The 22098-nt window shown below is 31.5% G+C and overlaps 1 protein-coding gene across 1 annotated transcript; it reads right to left on the reverse strand.

The window, feature by feature from the left end:
* Nucleotides 1-18777: 18777 nt before the first annotated feature.
* Nucleotides 18778-22071, reverse strand: LOC133188991 (uncharacterized). The gene is made up of 4 exons (XM_061324445.1): nucleotides 21966-22071; nucleotides 21388-21525; nucleotides 20196-20365; nucleotides 18778-18854 (listed from the first exon to the last, which is right to left on the reverse strand). The coding sequence occupies exons 1-4, from the start codon at nucleotides 22069-22071 to the stop codon at nucleotides 18843-18845; spliced, it is 426 nt and encodes a 141-aa protein (XP_061180429.1). The 3' UTR covers nucleotides 18778-18842.
* Between the last annotated feature and the right edge of the window lie 27 nt (nucleotides 22072-22098).

A 22098-nucleotide genomic window follows, 5' to 3' on the forward strand; every position in this document is an offset into this window, starting at 1 on the left:
GGCCATACATGTGCAGTGGGCATTTAGAATGGTGCAGTCTTTCTCTACACACACCCATGCTTCGTGTGGCTTGTCGGTCACAGCTTGTGATCTGTTGACTTTCGCCTTGAGGAAGGACTTATCACTGCCCAGAGTAGAATAAAACACTGTATGCACCCAGCCACTATGAAAGTAATTATAGGCTTCCAATGATCTGTATGCTTTTAAAGTCTCACGTGTAAACTCTCTTGGGCTCTCTATAAGATAACAGTAAATTTCCCCAAACTGAACGTCCGGCCATTTTGTAACATCGTCAACCCAATTTTCACATTCGTCAATGAACGGATCAAATGACAGTTTTTTGATCCCAAGTTTGGAAAGTTTTTCCTTGTAGTGTTTTTGAGGCGCCTCCGGCAACGACTTGTAATATAAACTCATGGCTTAATTTGTTTACATAATCCGATTACTTCACGCTGTGATTCGCTTCGCTTCTCTGTTGTAGGTCTGCCCTACGCAGTGTGCGCATGCGCGGGGTCAAAGGTCAAATTTCAAAAACAAAGGGCGCTTAATATTAGCTATATCTTTACGGTGAAACAAATGATTCCTCCTTATTAGAATAGGCCAGCATGGTAAAAAATGATATCTTTTGAGATATGTTGTGATCTGACCAGTGCTTAGCTTTTGGTCGTGGTCATAGGATCCTTTTAATACCGACTATTCCTTTGCTTAAAATTATTTTTTCTTGAATCCATGAAACCCGTAAATTGAAACAAAAATGTGAAGTAAAGTTTGACGTCGTAAAAAAGATAAGCGTGTGTTATGATAAACTTTTGTTTGATAAAACTCATACTCATTTTTTTTCCATTATTTCCCGATCATGTCAAGAAGCACACAGCGGGTGTGACCGGTCGACAGGGGATGCTCACTCCTCCATGGCACCTGGTCCCACCTCTGAAGTTTAAGAGGTCCACGTTTGCTCTGCTCTTATTTTGTAATGTTTAATGGACTTTTGAGCTCGAATACTGTTCGTTATCTCCACATATTTCACCCATATAATTCAACTTCTGGTATTTTAAGTCAATAATCATTTGCACCTGATACAACTTCTGATGTATTTAGAGGAGGACCGTTTTGCTCTGCTCTTAATTTGTATCATTCCAATGGCTCTTACGTGGATTATTGTTCGTCTTCATCATATTTTATGGTATGAAAATTATTAAACTTCTACGATCAGACAGATAGTTTAATGAAACATTAGATTAGAGACGATGACAACTTGTTGACGTTAAATGAAAAATGTGGTATATGTATTAGAGATGCTGAGAAATTGATGAGCTTTTCCCGATGAAAATAACCAAGTCTTTGAAGTAATCTGATCATAAATATATACATGAACTTTTAATCAACGTCAGACGTCAGCAGATATGTTCTTGCAATCAACACTGCGCATTTATTCTTATGATTTTCTAATTAACAGCAATCTTTGAGCATTACATTTTTTTTTTGAAAACAAGGAAAAAAGTATTTATCCTACATGACGATTTCTCGGCATGCAGCAAATATTATATATCATGATAAATTATTAATAGCTTTGAAACTCTTACTGCGAAAGAGATCCTCAATGACAATTGCACAAAGAAATGAATAGCCTGAATATATGCATGACCAAAACAAACTTAAATAAATGGCAGCACGGAGTCCATCAATTTTTTTTCTTCAAAATTTGGATATAAGACCATTTCATTTCAAAGTTCACATGGTCTGGTAAAAATGTTAAACCACTGACCCTATATTTCTTTAAAGAATTTTCAAATATCATATGAATATATTAGCACTGGAGATCCTATTTTGTTTTATCAATATAGAGAGATAATGTGTTTACTTTAAAGTTTTATTTATTAGAAATGACAGAGTATACATACATTTAAGGGGGAAAATAATATGCATAATTTTACTTTTACCTTTAAGGGGAAAAATAATTTTACATTTAAGCATGAACATATCTCGTTAGACTAAGTGGAAATTTACTTTACATTTTTGAACATTTAATTATGGTGTATAATTAGCAAAAATTATATTGAAATAGTCTTTAAAACTGCATCATTTTCTACAAAAAGATTGCAGCATGTCCTATCACAGAAAAAAAAAACCACTTCACTCTGTATCGTGAATATATTCAATGATAATCTAAAAAAAGATGAAGGGGATTGCATGTACAGACAAAGAAACAAAATGTTCTTCCAGGCACAAATTCTGGATCAAATGGTCATCATTTAATGTATCAACAACGACCTTGTCAAATAAATCATTTCCTCATTTATGCTCTAAAATATGCCCTCCACACCTACGGCTGAGGACAAAAGCTGTAGGATCTTTTAATCATATAAAGGATACAGTCAACTGGTTTGGAAATTAACTTTAAATAAATGATAACAAATTGAACGTGATACATGCAGTGAAAACAAAAATAAATCATGAGTCAAATTTATATCAATGTTCACAGGTTGTCTATACATCTAAAAACTTTGCAATTACAAAATACACTCCAGACTGACCTTTTTTCGTTTTCATGGCAAAGGTGGTCATTTGCAAGAATAGCTATTTCTAAAAGTGTAATTTATTTTATTCAAATTTTCCCAAAGTTTTCTCGGTACTGACGCCTTTAGGAAAATCAGAAACTTGCAATTCGTTATCATTTCACTCAAAAGAGGAAAGTTCTATCCGGTTTTCATCAACGCAATTTACAACATTGATTCGAAAGGTTGCTGTTCTTTGTTTCCATTCTTCGTTAATTTGGACTAAGAATGCATTGTTCCAAAAACAGACAACTTTGGTGACAATATAACGGGCCTCCTTAAATCTCAAAACATACAATATAGGGTTAAGAGCACTATTGCTGAACGCCAGTACTGCCGTGTAACCAATGAGTCTACGATAGTAGTCATCTTTTATAGGGAAAAAGGCATGAAGAAACAATCCAGGGGTGTAGCAGACTAGTGCAATTCCGGTTATTATCGACATTTTGGCGAGTACAGTATTGGTTGCCTTCTTTGGTACCTTGTACAGCATGTATCCCAAGAGAGGAACGTTTAAAAATACGAATATCAGACAGTTGAACTTTGCAAGAACTGTTGCTGAATTTCTCGGTGAAGAGTAAAGTTCTGAACAGTATATACCTGACGATTCAGAAAAATCAAAGTACATAAAATAGGAATTCATTAATGCAAGGATCCATAGCAAACCACATGACATTTTCACTTTTATATCTGTTACTTTGACATAATATCTTATTCCGAAAAACAAAGCAAGGCATCTGTCTAAGTTCAGAAGTGAGACGGTAAGAATAGAAGCAAAGCTTATCGTAGCTCCCAAATATTTCTTCATCCTACAGTTGAATGTCAGTTGGTATACAAAGTCGGGAACAGCGAGTATCAGGCCGGTCAAACAATCAGCCACAGACAAATTAAGCAGAAGGGTACGGATCTGGACGGTCATCGTCTTGCATCTCAATAATACAAAAATGGCAATAAGATTTTCAATGAACATTGGAATGCCGATAGCCATAGCTATTTCGTTTGTAAAATACACAGTTTTTACATTCTTAGTTTCATTTATCAAGTGCCAGGTTTCGTTAAATATTGTTGGGTTGTTTATAACCTTCATCTTCAATCTGTAGTCAGTAAGAAGTCTTTTCAATATATATGTATCAGGAATATATGAACTAAGCATGTCCATTCAGCAGAAGTAAAAAATCAATACATATGAATTTCATACGCAGTTTTTGACATTGAAAATTAAATTCATTCTAGAAGTATGTTTGTTTTTCATAAATCAAGAGGTACATTGCTTTAACTGGTTATGAAAACAAAGATTATAACACATCATGTCACAATTTAACCAATTTATCATTATTTCACAATAAGAGGATATATACTGGAAAGTTTGCCATCTCCATGTTTGTTCTATATCCACTATATACCTGTTAAATTTATTATTCAATACAAGTATATTAGCATATCTAGAGTAGAAAAGTGATAAGCAATATATAAGATTATTTCTTTTTGTAATTAGAACAAAGCTTTGATACAAAATATAATCAAAGAAACTTTAATCAAATTTTCATATGACACTCATCAAAGTTGAAGAAAATCACAGACGTGTAATCCTGTCTCTCCTTTAAAACACTATTTCTTATATTGACCTTTGTAATTTTTAACGAATATCTGTGGTAATTTTTTTTTCTAACGTGGTAGAGGCATACAGATGCGATTTATTCTCGCGCCAAAGTATATAATAATGACAATTAATGAAGGAGACATCTGCTCAGATAAAATCTGTGAAGTGAAATACATTGAACCATGAGCAAAGCTGAGACTCATATAGGGACTGACGAAGTACAGCTAGAGGAGAGAATTATGGCGGGCAAAAATAACAATCTTTCTTTTACGAATCGTGTAGTCACCCGCATTGTGTAGTGGTTAGAGGGTCTGCTCTAGAGTCGCGAAGTAAGGAACTGGTCCTTACGCCGCGGGTTTGAATCTCACTGCGGACGTGGAGACCGGTCCTTTGGATGAAACCGTTTAAACCGAGGTCCCGTGTCGCAGTAGTTGCTAGCACGAAATAGAATCCTTGCTTCTGAAAGGCCGTAAGTACCAAGTACAGGTCTAAATTTGCAGCCCTCCACTGGCAAGTGTTGGCGTCTCAATATAATAGAAAGATTCTCGTTTGGACGTTAAACAAGCAAGCAAACAAACGAATCTTGTTGAGCTTAAATAATTCAGAGAGAGAGAGAGAGAGAGAGAGAGAGAGAGAGAGAGAGAGAGAGAGATCTTTTTTACTAAAAACTTTTGTGCATTTTAGCACTTCGGTTTCAATATTAATTGTTTTGTGTGCTAACCCTGAGTACAACCGATCAGTGATAATGATAGTTTTAATTATTATGCACACAATTATGGCAAAGTCACCTATAACCATTAAGCTTGGATTTTGACTTAGTATTAGCAAAACCCCTTTGTTCAATGTAATTATGAACACTGGCAAGGACATTCAACCCTGAAGATTGGTCTGAAGTCAGGTTTTTAAGAAATGAGACGTGTTAGACCCTTATATTTTCACTCCTCCTTAATGTAAATCACGATTTTAAGCACAAAAAATTCTAAATGGCTACCAATTCTTGCAATAAATAATCTTGATAAAAATAATGAACTATCTTGATTTTATTAATCACTGGTTTCACCCGTGGTTCATTGAATATAAAAAAAACCTATCCTTAGGTTTTTATTCAATAATAATCTATCGACAAGATGATTTTACATACAAAGTTTACGTGGTAAATAAATAAATGTAGATATTCACAGAAAACAATCCTGTTTCAACTTCAATTTCTCATCAGAATTTTCATTAATACCCTTTATCATCTTTATTATTCCTTTACGCTACTTCATCCTTGCTGTGTTGTCACAATCAATAGATACCTGATCTATTTTTGATCTTGAAATTGTCTCTTGATAAATAGTTTTATAAGTAATATACGAGCATGACTTTTCATTAGAGACAAAAATAACTTGATGTAGAAATATTTATGTGGGTTTATAAAGTTCTTCATATATTCAATTACTAAGAATCTTATAAATTATGGGTTTATAAAGTTCCATCCGATCCCTAGAAATGCTGACATATTAACTTTGCTCTTATTATTAACCTTATTCATTCTCATATGTTGGAAAGGAACTTGATAAACATGAGCAGCAGAAAAGAAAAAAAAAAAACAAGGACAAAAATGTATTTTCACCATTTCTTCTAGTATTATTTTTTTTTCAGAAATGGGGCGTACAAAGGCAAAACAATTATTCAGATATGTTAATATATAGAGGCATATTCATATTCAAGCGTTAGATTAATTCTAGACTTTTAAATAATTGTATATTTCTTTAAAAAAAATATTGAACATCAGATTATGTACATATACTGATAAATTCCCGCTAATCTTTTGAAATAACCAGTCTAACATTTATGCCACACTCTTGTTATGTTGGACAATAATTGACATGTTGCAGAGCTTCCAATTCTGCAAGGTATTTTAATTGTATAATTGATTGACTGTATGTTGTGAAACGCCCCATTCGAGAATTTTCCAATCATATACATGTAAAGTAAAAGAGACGTCAATGTAGGCCGGTGAAGGGTTTCAAATTTTGACCTGTACGCATGGCGCTTCCGGTCGTAGCAGTGAGGGTTCTTTATCATGCCAACCCCTACCGTAATATATTGAACATAACTGATTAATTTTCAACAAAAACAAATATTGGTTCATATCAAATACTAGTCATATTATTGTTAATTCTGTTAAAAAATTCGACTAGCAGAATTCTGTGTTTAGAACTCTTATCCATTTTTATTAGAGAAATTTTATAAATGCTTCTGTACGAGTCATTCTCAACCCCGGTGATCTGAATTTAGCTTCAGTTGAATTTCTAGAAATCTCATCAATTTAATTTCCACATATGAATTGGATCAAAACTTTGTTCATTTGTTTGTTTCATTGCACACTACAATATAGGTTTTGGAAGAGTACTGAATATGTGCGTGAATTTAGATAAAATATTTAAACTTTTTTGAATAGTAATTTTGTGTAGTAAGACAATGTTTCTTTTTACTCATTAAAACTATAGACGATGTAGGTAAATGTAAATACATGTAATAGTATAAAACATTGTTTTGAACGTCTTAAGCTTGGAATACTGTCCCTTTATTATATGGATTCCCTTTTGGCTAGATTCGTTGATATTATTAGAAAACATAGGCAAAATATTTCTATGAAAATATTGAAAAACTTTGAAGTGAAACAATCTCTGTCTGGACTTTTATAATATCTTTCTTGTCTTTTGAAGAAAAAAGGGCTTTCTCTCAGATTATGATCCAATTCATAAGATAAATTATTCTTAGTACTTATTCTTCCCATACTGATTATAGCTTCCTATCACAATAGAAACAAGAAAACATTGATGTAACCATCAATTGTAAAATAAAGTAAACAATGGAAATGAGTCTGATCATCAAACCGCTTCGATATGTGTGAAAAAGGCATGCGTCTAAATGATGGAGACGATAGTCGAGAATATTTTGAAAACTTATAGTCGGATGAAAATCGAACAAAAACGATACCCTTTTAAACTTGATCAATTCCTCAAGTAAATGTTGGCTGCATAAAATATAATTTGAAACCAGACACATGCATCACCTATTTCAAAAATGTCTTTCACCTTAAGAATATAAAACACGAGCTGTGTAGAGTACGTTTTTATGCGATAAGTGAAATTCGATGTTCTAAAAAAAGGGACCTGTCGTTTTTTCGATAGTAAATGATAAGCCACTTTATGTATTAAATATGAAAAACATATATATTTTTACAGATTCACTTTATGGAAGTAAATATATTGTGTATCTCGTAATTTATAAAGGGAAAGAACATTCTGATTAACAATCTTTTTAATGTTTAGAAAATCTTTAATTCTGAATAACTTCTCCCACCTCAATCCCCATATACCAACACTTAAACTTATATGTTTAGAGCAGCCCGGTCCTCCGGGCTGCAATGATTTTTTTGTTGTTGTAAAAATGTCAATTTTTTTGTTAAACATTTAGACTGAAAGGTGATTATATTACCATTGATTTGAATGAGTTTGCTTATACTGTAGTTTTATTTATATATATATTTTTTTTTAGAGTAAATGAATACTTTGTAGGTTTTCTCATTGTTTAATCCATTTTAATTTTGTTCTAACAAAAAAAAAAAAAAAAAAAAAAAAAAAACAAAAAACAAAAAACAAAAAAAAACATTTATATGTAGAACGAAAATTTTCAAGCCCATTCTTATGTACATATAATTTTTCCACTAAATTACATCAATGTCATCAAATATATATCAACCTTTCTTCGACGTTGAGCAATTTGTCTTGATACTGAAGTAAAAGAGCTAATGAAATACCATACCGCGGTGATTATTTAGTACTCACTAAGTTTTGATATTACATTAGCGTTGTAACGCGTGACGTCGTTGGTGACTCATTCCTTTCTTCAACTCCTTTACATGTATGTCTGGTATTTTTCTTATCATTTTGCTTTTATAATTGGCTTTTGTGATAACATAGAATCTACGTCGTATGTCGTCATAGTTAAGTGAATGTATCCAAGACTGATTCAGCTAATGGAAATACACAACTGTGATAATGTGAATGACATGTGATTATTTTTAAATGAATTCAAATTTGCCAAGAAGTCTTCAGTTGACTATCAAATAGGACATTATATTGGTGATATGTTGTCTGAGTCCAAGATCAGTTGTTTAATGTTTGTATTATTTATCAAAAGATTATGTGTATTCATTTTTCATATTATTTTGTTAATTATTCATATGAATTTTAGATGGTTGATGTATAATAATAATATATCCCTAAAATAATATTTTTGTAAATAAACATTTACATTTTTTGATACTTATTCACAACATATATCTGAAAGTAACAAATTAAATCCTGTGTAAGTGCAGAAACGTCAACAGAAGTAGTATTGATAAGAAATCAGGTCTTTCATTTGTTTTCAGGGAATGGTATATATTTTAAATTTTTAATCAACTTTCGTAATCACTTGGGTAAGCTCTTCATCATATTAATAATTTTTAAAAAATCGTGAAAAAACTTTTGGTAAATATTTACAAATTAAGTTGATAGATTGACTCGAAAACCCTTTGAAAAATATTGACCACTTATGCTGCATTTGTTGAAATATGGGCTTAATCCTTTATGTCAATTGATTGATTGTATGTTGTCCCATGTATGTATGTCCCATTCGATAATTTTTCACTCATAAAGAGACGTCACCGGATACCGGTCAAGGGGTCCAAATTTAGATCTTTACTTGACACTCAGGATCATTGAGCAGTGAGGAATCTTTATCGTACCAATGCCCACCGTGACACGGGTCCTCTGTTTTTAAGATCTCATCCGAAGGACCCGCAACTTTCACTTCAAAGTGCCGAGCGCTTGGCGAAGGAACAGTTGCTACCTATATTTTATCGACTTCGGTCAGTCGTGACAGTGATTCGAGCACTACTGACTGAGCTACCGTGATTTATGCCAATTAAAGAAAAAAGAATTTAATTTTAACTAATATTTCTAACTATTGTTCAGTAAATAAAGTCTACTAAAAAGATGTTTGAAGAAGTATTTGTGTGATTTTCTATATTCTCCTTATTACCTTGTCCCAGTAAAATTGGCTGAAAATTGAAGTCGCAGTGCATTATTATCATTCTAAGTTGCCTAAGAGGCACTGCATTTAATAGCAAGAAAACATGCCATATACTTTTAATCGATTGATAAGCAAGTAGTAATTACTCATTTTAAAAAGTTTAGAAATACTGTTACAATGAGTTTTCCGACATAAGTTCCACCCTAAGCATTTTGCTAGAATTTTAGAGGTTGTTCTTCATGTCCTGTCGGAATCCTATTCATTGTCAAAGCTTCCCTTTCCGTTATTGCTACGCCCACTTCCCTGAGCGCTCCAATTAGTTTTTTAACAATTGTTCATCTTTAGTTTCGGAGAACCCTTGAAATTTTATATTTGTCTTACTTGAATATTGTTCATTTTAGTAGGTTAAGGAAACAACAGTATTAGTGGACTTCTCGTGTTCTTTTGCTTTGTTATGAACATCCTTCAGAGCTTCATGGCGTTCATTTAGCTCTCTTTTGAAGACCTTGTTTACTTTTCAAGTTGTACTTTACCCAGTTTTGACTTCTGATTGTTATCTTTAAATTGAAATATAATATCGATCACCTTCTTTCAAAATTTTAATCGGGATTGGAGAGTGATTTCTCCACTACAATTTAATGACGCCTTCGATGTCGTCATCTAACTCCCTAAAATACTTACTTAAAAATAGCCATTATAAAAAAAAAAATTGTATTTCCTTCTCGTGATATTCATTTTAAATTTCAAGTGTTCGTTTGTATTTAATTTTTCTTATCAATTACTGAACTTTTGACTTAAGTCTAAAACTGTTTCATGATCCTGGGACCGGCTCCTCAACTAGTAGTCATGCGCGTAAACTATTATTTAATTTAATTGCCCCATTTGTTTTAAGTATTCATAGATTAGTGCAAATAATTTGAAGAAAATATAATTGAATTAAATGAATGTGAAATACAATACGTAATTAAAGATATGTAAAATCTGTATAGTGCGTCCAACCTTTTTAAGCATGCAACAAGCTGCAAACAATAAGTGTTACTCGATAGTATAATTTCCTTTCTGCCATCTTGCTATGGAATACTTAAGCATCAGTCTGAAAAAAATAGACTAAGGTTAAGGCGGAGAACCTTCCAGTTTTTGTAATGAAGCGGATTCTTAAGTTTTTCTTGACATGTTTAATATTATGATAGTGTTAGAAAAAAAAAATTAAAAATGCCAGCAATTTAGACTACAAACTGCCCAGGAATTCGAATACGTGTATTTAGGGGAGGGGGTCAAGAATTTTTTGTTGCCTAACATCGATAATTATTGTACATGAAACTTTATGTAAATGTTTATATGAATCAACAATTATAAGGCATACCATTTATTTAAAGTATATAAATAATCGTATGTTATAATTAAATTTCATTCAATATTCATTTTTGAAAGGGAGGACATGTTGAAAACTATGTGAATTGGGTTTTATGTTAGAAACACAGGCACTTGTTTCGGTAATAAATTTTTGACCTGTAGAATAATATAAAAACACTTGTTTCGGTAATAATAACTTGTTTTGGTATGTGATAATCCCGGGCAGAGAGTTTGATTGGCTAAAAATCTGCTTCTAAAATTACATCGGATAAACATCGTAATGTTTTCAGGGAAAATCAGACTTAAACAAATTCTTTTTATTCACTGCAATATTTAAACACTGGAATTGAATTATTAACCCACTCATTTTTTAATTAAAAGAAAATAAAGACAAGTAATATATGGTTGTGTAGATAAATTATCGTAGAAGACATAGGTATAAACAGCTTCCCAGTGCGTTTCCTCTGAAAGTGTAAATGAGTGCGATTCTGGGGGAGGGGGGTACTCCATGTAATTCGGAGTTGGATACCTTGCGTTATTATTATACTATGGGTCAAAAATTTATTACCAAAACATGCCTGTGTTGTTATTATACTATGGGTCAAAAAATTATTACCTAAACAAGTGCCTGTGATTAGAAATTAAACTTTTGATCTCGTCACATATTTTGAATAACATAAAAAAAAATATCGATATTATAATATCTAGCGGATTATAATATAATATAACTCTAGAAAACTCATATTTAGAGATAGAAAGTTTTTGTTCAGTTCATGTATTTTAAATAAAATTAATCTATCAGTTACAAAAACCCCTTTTCAGTTTATGTTGAAAATTAAACGAAAATCGGCGAGACATTCAATTGTTTTAATTTATTTCATTGTAAAAACGCACATATGATTTGGAAATAAGTTCTTCGCACTCACAAAGTACTCTTCTCTGATAATTCAATTTTAATTTAATTAGAATAAGATCTTTTATAGCCTCACATGCTCGCTACGAAAAGGGTTTGACAATTACCATACTGGACATCACTTTCTATTGAAAATATGTATTTGCCTTTATATTTCTATCCAGTTCAGATGAAGCTTTCCAGAATTTATTTTTGATATCAGAAAATAATGTAGAATATAGCATTTATAAGTTATACGTCTATAGTATAAGATACTTTAATACTAAACAAAAGGACTATTGCAGTGCTCTTGTGTACAAAGATAGCAGATACTGTAGAACGCTCCTTCGTCAAATGATTCCCAGTCTCGGGGACACAGATTATTCTTCCATGTACTATAGGATATAATGCAATCGGTTTACACTCGCGCACAGTTATCGTATAAACTGCAATATTTAATCAACACCTTTCTTTGTTTTGTTTTTTTTTTATATATTGGTAAAATGATCATGATGCTGATTAGATACTTCTCTATTCCAATTTTAAGTTTTTAAATGTGTTCATGTAATTGCAATCATGGATTTTTTACGACGTTACGATGTAACATAATGACGTTACGTTACAAATAATGACGTTCCTCACGCAAATTTCAATGAAAACAATACCATAATGTAAAATCTCTTCTTGAAAAAGTATAATAGATATCTAAAAAAGAAAAACAGTAATGAAAAGCTAAAAGTCTCTACTATCTATATTAAAATCCTCATTCATTTTTGAGTTAAGGCACATTTTGATGGTTCATGGCTCTAGCTCTTTAAGAACTGTTTAAGAACATTTAAAATATAGTAGCATTATTTCTAAAAACTATTCTAAAGTCAATCTGATCATAATTAATGTAGTCTAATAACTGTCTATTTAGATTTTATCACCATCATCATCAACATATAAACATGTTCTTGCAAACAACTAAACCATGGTAATTATCTTGTAATAAACAGCGTTCTTTTGAGTAATAATAATTATAATCAGGAAGTAAAGCTATGAATTCATCCATGTTGTTTTTCAGGTAACATTGTCTTTTATAAGGAAACTGTATTACATAATATACAGTCATGTAATAATCATGCTGCAAAAGAAATCGAAACTCACGATTGAGAGCTTTACAAAGAAAGTAAGACCAAAATAAACTTCATGTCTAATAAATTTAAGATTTCGAGTTTCCAATGGCGAAAATCATATCCCCAAATGTCTGAAGTCTCAGATATTAGCCGTGATATTGACATATCGCAAAAGTAGACGTCTAGCCTGATGAACATTCGTTACATAACCATCGACATTTTTAAAACTCCTGACTTACCTTATGAATTGATTTGTCACATACGAGGTATTAAAAATGTGACATTAAGGCATACAAGGATTGAAAAGCTATTTTAATGTTTTACAAAGTCTACAAAACCATCACCTCGAACAAAAGCAAAAAGGGTATGTTTTTAAATCAATTTAGCATCATTGAATTTAAAGAATTAGGTACGGTTTCAATACAAAGTTTGCCCTGTATTTTTCTAAAATATTAAAGTGACGTAAGAAATTAAAAATCATTTTTTGAATTGTTGAAATTTCATGCAGTAAGAACAAACGAATCTTTTTTCTCATATATGACATCCTACATCCTAATTGTGGTGTCAAGAACTTGTGTATTTTACCGCATTTTCTGGGAAAGTTGCAGAAGACATTAATTTTCAGTGCATTTTTCAGACAATATAGACAATAAGGTTATGCATCGCCCACAAAGATTTTTAGAAATATGATCTCTCAAAGGATATTACACAATATATCAGAAAACTGAAGTGGGCAATGGCTGTGGACACTATTTTCTTAAGGAATATATTCCCAGAAATGAGTCATTTTGAGGCTTTTCTGTTTAAAACTTGTACTAAATAAATGATGTCATATTTCCAGAATGATCCTCCTTCGTGCCCAATTCTTTTATGATTTATCACATTCATATACTCAACTAATGTTCAAAGCAATTTTAGAACTTTTTGAAAGCATTGAGACTTTAGGGCACAAAAGAGCCCAAACCGTACCCACTTCTTTTATTTTATGAATAGGCAGAGATCCTTCAACCGAAAATAATGATGAATTTCCTTAGAATTAATGTGTAAATTAGAGAGGATCTGCAGTTTGGTAAATATTTTCTTCATAGATTTATAAATTCTTTAAGTATATTTTACAAATAAATATCCTTTCGACTACAGTAACGAAATAAATCATGTATACAAAAACTGAGTTCATATAGCAAAAAAAAAAAAAAAAAAAAAAAAAAAAAAAAAAAAAAATTCTTGGAGGACAGCTTCAACGTAATGAAACAAATATAAAAGTCCAGATCATGTAGTCAAAAGTTTTAACCTTAGAAGGCCAGAGATTTTGCACAAAACCTTATTATTTAATAAAGTCTGATGAATTTTAAAAAAACACACATTTGAAACATCAAATTATTTTTTCTTGTGAATTTACGTGGACGTCATGCTTATTAGAAAAAGTGGAGAACTTGGTTTAATTATCGTTAGATAATTGAAAACGAAAAATTGCAGAATCAATAATATGCAAAAGTTTATAAAAAAATGCATTTTACACAATCTGCAAACTTCATGAAAGCAAGTATTTTGATCTTTTTTTTTCAAATCTGAACCTTTTTTTTTTTTTGTAACACTTTGCCTCGATAACAAATCCATGGCAATCAATTCAAACATTATGTTACATGTACGTATATGTATTACGAAACAAACATTACGTTACATGTACGTATATGTATTACGAAACAAACATTACGTTACATGTACGTATATGTATTACGAAACAAACATTACGTTACATGTACGTATATGTATTACGAAACAAACATTATGTTACCTGTACGTATATGTATTACGAAACAAACATTATGTTACGTATATGTATTACGAAACAAACATTATGTTTCATGTACGTATATGTATTACGAAACAAACATTACGTTACATGTACGTATATGTATTACGAAACAAACATTATGTTACATGTACGTATATGTATTACGAAACAAACATTACGTTACATGTACGTATATGTATTACGAAACAAACATTATGTTACATGTACGTATATGTATTACGAAACAAACATTATGTTACATGTACGTATATGTATTACAAAACAAACATTATGTTACATGTACGTATATGTATTACAAAACAAACATTATGTTACATGTACGTATATGTATTACGAAACAAACATTATGTTACATGTACGTATATGTATTACAAAACAAACATTATGTTACATGTACGTATATGTATTACGAAACAAACATTATGTTACCTGTACGTATATGTATTACAAAACAAACATTACGTTACATGTACGTATATGTATTACAAAACAAACATTATGTTACATGTACGTATATGTATTACGAAACAAACATTACGTTACATGTACGTATATGTATTACAAAACAAACATTATGTTACATGTACGTATATGTATTACGAAACAAACATTATGTTACATGTACGTATATGTATTACAAAACAAACATTATGTTACATGTACGTATATGTATTACGAAACAAACATTATGTTACATGTACGTATATGTATTACAAAACAATATTCGAGGGTTAATCCAAAAGTAATGTCAAACTGCTATAAAAGCTTTAATTATAATAGAACGTTTTCAACAAAATTTTGTATACTAATACCTCTATCTGTTTTGACTTTTGCCCTAAAATTTCATTCAGGTCTATACAACGCTTTATACATGTACTATATTTGAACAAAAACACTGTTGTGTCTCGTCTATCGCCGCACGGCAAGAATTTACTGACGTTGATATGATGTTTCCTTTTCCACTCGTATTTTGAATGTAAAAGGTAAAGATAAAGAATAGTGATCGATCTCAAAAAATCCACAAACAATACAAATATGTGAAGAGGGCATAAAACATGGACCCCTGGAACTTCAAGAGGTGGGATCAGGTGCCTAGGGGTCCAGGAGGATTAAGCATCCCCTGTTGACCGGTCACACCCGTTGTGAGCTCTATGTATTGATCAGGTAGATGGAACTATCCGTAGTCAATTCAGTACAAAAGCAAAAACCTCACTATTGGTATGAAACAAGTTAGCCAAAATACCCCCCAGTGATAGGTTATATTTGCTAACAAGGTCATTATAACGATCATAAAATTTACGAAAAAACGTTGACTTTAAACGAGGCTGTTGAAATCCCTGTAACATCAACTTATCAGTGAGTAGCCTTCCTAGCTTTAAATATTGATCGTACTTGAGTAGCAAATAAGTTGGGGGACAAAAACACCATAAGCAAGTGATAGTGGAATATTATGCATAAATAACGAAAGTTGTCGATGGAAAAGCTAAAAGTCATCTCGTATGTCATACAATTTAGTTGTTAATTGGCCTTTATCGTCTATAGTCAGTAAAAAATCTAAATATGAAACAGGTATGACAGACTCTGTGGTGTCTTTTATTTCAAGTTCACTGGGATATATCAAGTCGACAAACGAATGAAAATAACTATTGTTCATTAATAAAACATTGTCGATATATCTGAATGTCGAATTGGAGGCCACAGCTTAGAGTGCATGTTCCTCTTCTCATGTAGCAGTTTTTCAATCAATTCTGATTCAGATGAATACAAAAACAGGTCAGCTAATAAAGGGGCACAATTAGTGCCCATTGGTATCCAACAGTTTGTTGGAAAACTTGGCCTCCGAAGAAAACATAAATGCTGTCAATGAGGAACTCCAGCATCCTTTAAACTTCAACTTCAGAGTACTTATGTGTAAAATCAGAGTGGTTTTTAACGAAGTAATTTTGCTGTTGACCAATCACAAGATATGAAACTTTCCGATCTCCATTTTTGATTTAAGAAGCATTTGTCTATGATATAAAAAATTCTAGATTTTAATTTATCGCGAGGAATTGTTATATAAAGTGTAGAAATGTCGTATGTTTTGATAGACTTTTGACAAATTTGTTGATTTTAAAGTTTCTAATAGTTCATTCGAGTTTTTGATGGTCCCACATCTGATTTACACCCACTTCTAAAATAAGTTGTAGCATACCCTAACAAAAAATACTATAGTTTACTGTAGTTAACTTTAGTAAATCAAAGTGCCAAAGTTATCACTATAGTAAATCAAAGTTTTCAAAGTGATCACTTTAGTGTCATAGTAATCACTATACCAAATCAAAGTTTTCCTAGTGATCACTATAGTAAATCAAAGTTCTCATAGTTGTCACTTTAGTAAATCAAAGTGTCAAAGTTATCACTATAGTAAATCAAAGTTTTCATAGTGTCAAAGTTATCAATATAATTAACTATAGTAATTGTTTGTTAGGGTAGTGCGTATGAAGTTTTTCCTTTACAGCAGTTAATGTTTTTGTAAGGAGTAAAGAAAAGGGTTTAGTAAAGCATTTGCTGGACCCAGCAATGTACAGTGTATCTTTGTTTGTAAGATTTTTTTTATGAAGGTTAGAAATCCAATACAAGTAGGGTAGATCGAACTCACCTTGGTTGACTGGTATATTAAAAGTATTAAACACTGAAATATGACTTTGAAGAATTTCTTCTTTGGAAAGTGAACTGTGAGTATATGTAGGATATCCAGACATAGAATTAACACCAAGTTCTTCCAAAATACAATTATAATGATGAAACTTAAAACAAAGACGATACTGTTACCAGCCTTGTCTGCTGGAACCATAACATATTTTTTCGTGTAGTCGCTCTAACTCTGATGGTACTTAAGAAATGAGTTTTCATTTTTAAACGAAGGGTTTTTTGGTAGATTTGACCACGTGCCAATTGTATTTAAATCCCGATAAAAGTTTTAAACTGACACCAAAATACTTATATTTACATATGAGACTGATTTATGACGTACATTAAGTACTAGAGCTTTAAACTCATAAAATGTTTAATTTTTCAAAACCTAACGGTATAAATTGAATGTAATCACATTGAAATCGTCTACCACTTATGACATGACTGTGAAATTACGTAAATCGTTTATGACGGAACAATGAATTTAAGGACACGTGACGAATCTGATATTACACAATTAAATACACCATGCTTAGATAGTGTTATATTTGGCAGACATTTGCAATTGTAAATATATAAGAAATGAAAGTAAAAGTAAAATTTGGACAAATTCAAATAATTAAAATACCAAAACTCAAAACAAGGTGGTTTAAAACAAACAGATTATTAAGAAGAAGCATGTTAGAGGTTTGAAAGATTTTCGGATGAACTGAAAATGAGTGCCAAAAAAGTAAAGTAATGCATCGGTAACATTCTTGCCGTGTGGCGATAGACAAAACCTAACGTTGTGTTTATCTTGATATTTCATAAAGTACTTTACATAATTAAATGAAATTTTAAGGCAAAAATAAAAAAAAAAAAGATAGGTGTATTTGTAGTTCAAATTTTGTTGAAGACGTTTGATTTTTAAAGATGTTACAGCAGTTGTGTCAACCCTTGTACTTGTACATCTATATATTAGAAAGAAAATTATGCAAGAATACGTCATTTTTTTTTTTAAACAATCATATTTTCACTTAAATGTGTTATGTACAGCGGTTTTTTTAACTTGTCATAAACTGTAATGCTATATAACAATAGTTGACATGGGATAAATACTTGAGAATAAGATAGAGTCGTTTTCATGACTTCACATTTCCAAACTGCAGCATACCTAATGTAATCATTTAAAAAAATTCTACAGACTTTAGAACAACTCCATCATATCAACGCATAAATATATGAGAAATTTATATGGAGTGCTCAGAATAAAGTAGAATTTGAAATAGTACTCGTGTCTACGTTGTAAGTGTAAAAAAGAGCCTTTATATCCCTTTCATTTACATTTAGTCCTCCATGAAATCAGCCTTGGGTATATGAACACACAATTTATATCCGTTTTGTTACGTTACGGCTGTGAGGCTCACGAAGTCCCTGGACGTCGGACGTCGAAAAGATATATAACACCATATAAACAAACATGATATAAACTACATAAAATGTCTTGATGAAATACACGAGCTATTTTTTATATTTTATTTGAGAGAAATACTCAGATTATCCATTTTTTTCAAAATGGGCTAGAATTTGATTGATGAATACAAGCATGTGAAGCAGATACAATACAATGATTATAATAAATCATAAAAAGTAAGATAGACATACTCTTTCACCAACAGTGTCATTTTGGACTAAAAGCTATCTGTTGTGACTAAAATCCACTAACAATCAATAATTGAACATTTATCCTATGAACGTGTCCTTAATTGAAATCAAATTGGCTCTATCTCGTTGTCTGAAAAAAGAAAAAAAATCACGTTACGTCATTATTTGTGGTATATTGATTTCACTATCATTTCAAGTTTAAAATAAGTTCTGTAATTCAATAAATCAGTAAGCAAATGTTCGCAAAATGTGTAAGCCAACAGACCTACATCAGTGTTCATGCTAAAGAATGCTATCATTAGGTTGCACTATTCTTTGGGAATACAAGAAAAAACATGAAAAGATAAAATTCTTATTGCAAAAAAAAAAAAAAAAAAAAAAAAAAAAAAAAAAAAAAGTTAATTGTAGACGAATTTTGAAAAGAAGACATCATAACTTAAAAAAATATGGAGGGACTGCAAAGTATTTACATTTCGATAGTTGGAAATTGTGTTATCAGTCCTGAACTGCCTTCTCAAAAAACAATGAATTGGGACATATTCTTGGCCGTGGAAATCGCTGATCAATTTGCTTAATGAAGTAGTATATTAAGAATAATATTCAAAGAACTGCATATTCATATGCATCGTAAAAATGGCCATTATCTGTAATTAAAAATAAGTGACTATACGTTTAATGGTTCAAAGTCAATGGTAAATCAAGCTTCATACATGTACAAGCTTCATTATAGGCTGGTAACGTAAAGGTTATCTGATCCGAAACCTTGCCTTTTGCGATGTAAACTGTTTGTTCTATCATCATATCTTCAAAGTTTTGAATATATAATTTATCAAAATGCACACCAGTCTAATTCATTATTTAATAAACTTTAAGTATAAAAAATCATTGTCAGAAGACTTTGATATTGCTCGAAGGAATGATCCTTGTTGGACGGCAATGGTTTTGAAACAGGTTTGTAAATGCCTTCATTTTATTACGTTTTATTTCTGAAAACGAATTCCTGCTAATATTCTTGTATTTTCCTGTTAACAAAGATGTGTATATTTTAATTAAAGCGATTTGTTGTTTTCTTATGATGTCAGAGGTTTGAGATGTGAAGATTTTTGGAACATCATAACTAAGGTGAAGAAAAAATATATATACATTCCGCTAAGTAACAGACCAAATGTTTGACTTTTTAAAGAACAGTAAAAAGACACTTTGCAAATCAAATTGTTGCACGCTTAGTCAATATTAAAAAAAACCCAGCAACTTAAGTTCCGAGAAAAGTCAGAAAAAATTCTTATTGGCACATATGTTTTGTTAAGACAGCAAATAGAAAATATCAAAAATAAACTGCAGTCCTTGAAAATTCTTTGCCAATTTAATAAAATGAAGCAGTTGTGTAAAAAAAAAACTCATTTAAGAAAGTCATTACATTTAATGGAATGCAAAAATTATAGTCTACAAGTATTTTTTATCGGCTACTTACTGGCTGCCCAAATGGATTATTGTTGACATGATTTATTCTAAGATGGACAGAACAATCACATGTAGAAGGACTGAATGCCGTCCCCATTGCACACACCATAGTTAACCAGTAGTTGTTTGAGTTCTGCTCGTAATAGGTAATACCAAGCTTTGAGGGCCGCTTATCACAACCTGAAAAGTACATAGTACGTAGAACCAGGCCACTTATCATAACCTGAAAAGTATTTAGAGCGTAAAACCAAGCTTTGAAGGTCACTTATCACAACCTGAAAAGTACATAGTACATAATACAATGTACCAAGTTTTGAGGGCCGCTTATCACAACCTGGAAAGTACTTAGTACGTAATACCAAGTTTTGAGGGCCGCTTACCACAACCTGAAAAGTACATAGTACGTAATACCAAGCTCTGAGGGCCGTTTATATCCTGAAAAGTACATAGTAGGAAAAAACTAAGCTTTGAGGGCCGCTTATCACATCCTGAAAGGAACATAGTGCGTAAAATCAAGCCATGAGGCCCGCGTCCAATATCCTGAAAAGTATTAAGAAGGTACATATAATTACAAACTTTGAAGACCACTTATAACATCCTGACAAGTACCTGTACATTGTAGGTAATATCGAGCTATGAGGGCCGCTTTTTTGCATCCTTTAAAAATTACATAATAGATCAAGACTAGCTTTCAAGGCAGGTTAACATATTCTATTAAAAACTTTTTCTTAGACCCAGGGAGCTTGATTCGAACAAAAGTCAAATTCCATTTTTTCTACAGAAATCTTTTTTTTCGGTTGAACTTTTTCATTTATTTTTCAAGCTCGATTATTTTTAAAAGATTGATATCTTATATCGCCATAATATTAGGAAAAAAAACCATTATTTATACAAAGTAAAAATTACACTAAATTGGGATCAATAAATACATGTATTGATTTATCTAATTTGGGGTCCTGCTTTTTTGAAAAGATTGTTTTTCAAAATTTCGTTATAAATATTCGTATGTAAATTCTTAGCCCTGCCCAAGGGGCCATCGTAAATCTTGCAAAGACTTCAAACCAATTATCAATATTTCATAATCAGTTTCCATTGAAACATGCTACTCAAATCATTTAAAGACATTTACCTTAACTCGAGAATGCATGTACCAGGATAAGTTGAGAGTTTGCCATTAATAAGACGATCAGGGATCACTTTACCTGGAGGAGGGCCCCAAATACACGAACACTGTTCGTAACTGAAGATTAACCCTTCATCGCACTTCTTCTCCACTGGTTCTCTGTCAGGTTTATACTGAATAAAGCGGTTAGGATCTGGATGTGCAGCTAATGGACACACTGGAGAATATAGAAGAAAAAAACAACATATTACTGGACCTATGATTGAAAAGCAGTTATTTAAAGACGATTATAATAAACCGCTGCTAGGGAATTATATTTCAATTTAATTTTAACTAAGTTCGTTTGAGTTTTACTTATAAGCTCCATATACTGTTAAAAAATTGTCATCACATATAAGGAAAAGAATATTTTTATTTAAATAAAAACTGCAATTATCAATTGAAAAGTTTAAATACAAACAAACAAACAAAATTTAAAAAAAAAACTTTTAGTCTTACGAATGAAAATTAAGCAAATAAGTACACTGTACCTATTGCGGCTTTTGGTTTATATATGTACAAATCCAGTTTAGATATATAAGGACTTCAAGAATAAACATCAAAATAAAAAAAAATTGCTTTAAGAACAGAGAATCTTTCATTGCTACCATTTCCTACCTTCTGTCCAATGGGGAATTCTGATTCCATTTCTGTCATTGGTTTCGGCAATTACTAGCGAGGAATAGCTACAGCACAGCAGTACAACCACAATGTATGAGTTCATGCTGGGGAAAAAAAATGTGCAATGAAT

The sequence above is a fragment of the Saccostrea echinata genome, unplaced genomic scaffold (genome assembly GCF_033153115.1).
Source record: "Saccostrea echinata isolate AGI-Se365-2 ecotype Australia unplaced genomic scaffold, CSIRO_AGI_Sech_v1 ptg000016l, whole genome shotgun sequence".
NCBI lineage: Eukaryota > Metazoa > Mollusca > Bivalvia > Ostreida > Ostreidae > Saccostrea > Saccostrea echinata.